The sequence below is a fragment of the Drosophila pseudoobscura genome, chromosome 4, assembly GCF_009870125.1.
Source record: "Drosophila pseudoobscura strain MV-25-SWS-2005 chromosome 4, UCI_Dpse_MV25, whole genome shotgun sequence".
Classification (NCBI taxonomy): Eukaryota; Metazoa; Arthropoda; class Insecta; order Diptera; family Drosophilidae; genus Drosophila; species Drosophila pseudoobscura.
The window spans coordinates 13,778,928-13,780,162 of record NC_046681.1 but is presented as its reverse complement, the minus strand read 5'-3'; the positions used below and the strand labels follow the sequence as shown (position 1 = coordinate 13,780,162).

The window sequence follows — 1,235 nt, the reverse complement described above, 5'->3', positions numbered from 1 at the left end:
CATCGTCTCTGGCCAAATTTATTGTCACAGTCGTGTAAAAAGGATGGGGACGTGAGAAATGGAGAAAAACGATGAAATTTCCAATGCTAGTCCATAAGAAAACCCAGTCACGACTGGCGAAACGGAAACGTAAATTCCAAACGAAACTCAGTTACATTCATCTTCCTCCCCGCACTCGTCCTCTTCCTGTGGACGGCGGGACTTTCTTGAACATCGTTTCCGAGTGGCCAATTGACAGGCTTTGACGGCCCGACACCTGGCCGCCTTGCTCATGCGGAGGTAGCAGCTCATCAACGCCCAGCCCTGGCGCAGGTTTCTCTTCAACTTACGGCTGTGCCGCTCCAGGTAGAACATGCCATCGGTGGCCTCGAGAATGAACCAGAGAAGCGCTCCACTCGCCGCCGTGGTGATGAGACCTAGGAGCCAGTACTGTATGGCCGAGGGCTCGCACCCGTTGATCCCCAACATGTTGAGGAACCCTTCGGTGATGCCGTAGAGAACGCGCTCCAGTGAACACCAAATGATGATCGCTCCCAGTTCAGCGAAGAAAATCGCCATCACAGTCTCGATCAGCAGTTGCCAGTAGCCGGACATGTGCATGTAGCGCAGCGGATAAATGCTAACGTCCCAGAGAAAGCACAGAATGACCAACAGGAAGACCCAGCTGCCCAGGGCGGGGGCCGGCGAGCAGTGATCCTCGGGCGGGCTGAAGAAGAAGCAGACTCCCAGCAGTTGTAGAAGCCCAGCAATTGTCACCGCGGATGGCTGCATTGAATTTTTCGTATAATTTTGTGTTCGATGTAGAAATTTTGACACGAAATTGAAGTATAGCTATGTCTGGCAATCGGAGAATAATATATCCAAGAAATTCCTATTTAGTGAATTTTCCAATCAACTTTCAAGTGTTGGACTCTTGCACATGATTGAACATGACTGACAGACCCCGAAGTAATTAGCCTGCCGCAATGAGCCGCCATAAGAGCAGCAGCAGCAGAAGTAGCAGAAACCTTCAGAGCTCTTCTCTGCTATGCTCTCATTATACATGGATTGCAATTAATTAGTGCTTGTCAACCCATGCAGACGCACACTCGAACACAATGTGTGACGGGGGTGCGCTGTTGGGGAAAATTAGTTTACCGAACCGCCCACTAATAGTCTCACATTACAGGCTTATCCAAAATCAGTAGAGAGGCAGGCGACAGGCAGACAGAGTGGCAGGAGGGACGACGGTAGCC

At 50.8% G+C, this 1,235-nt stretch overlaps 1 protein-coding gene across 1 annotated transcript; it reads right to left on the bottom strand.

Annotated features, from left to right (window-relative positions):
• On the bottom strand, positions 1 to 852 carry LOC6903369 (uncharacterized). Its single transcript, XM_002132215.3, has one exon. It carries the CDS (start codon positions 769 to 771, stop codon positions 148 to 150), a length of 624 nt encoding a protein of 207 aa, XP_002132251.3. The 5' UTR covers positions 772 to 852; the 3' UTR covers positions 1 to 147.
• Positions 853 to 1,235: the final 383 nt, after the last annotated feature.

Coding starts and splice junctions, on each gene's coding strand:
- LOC6903369 (XM_002132215.3), bottom strand. CDS start 771: ATGCAGCCATCCGCGGTGACAATTGCTGGGCTTCTACAACTGCTGGGA.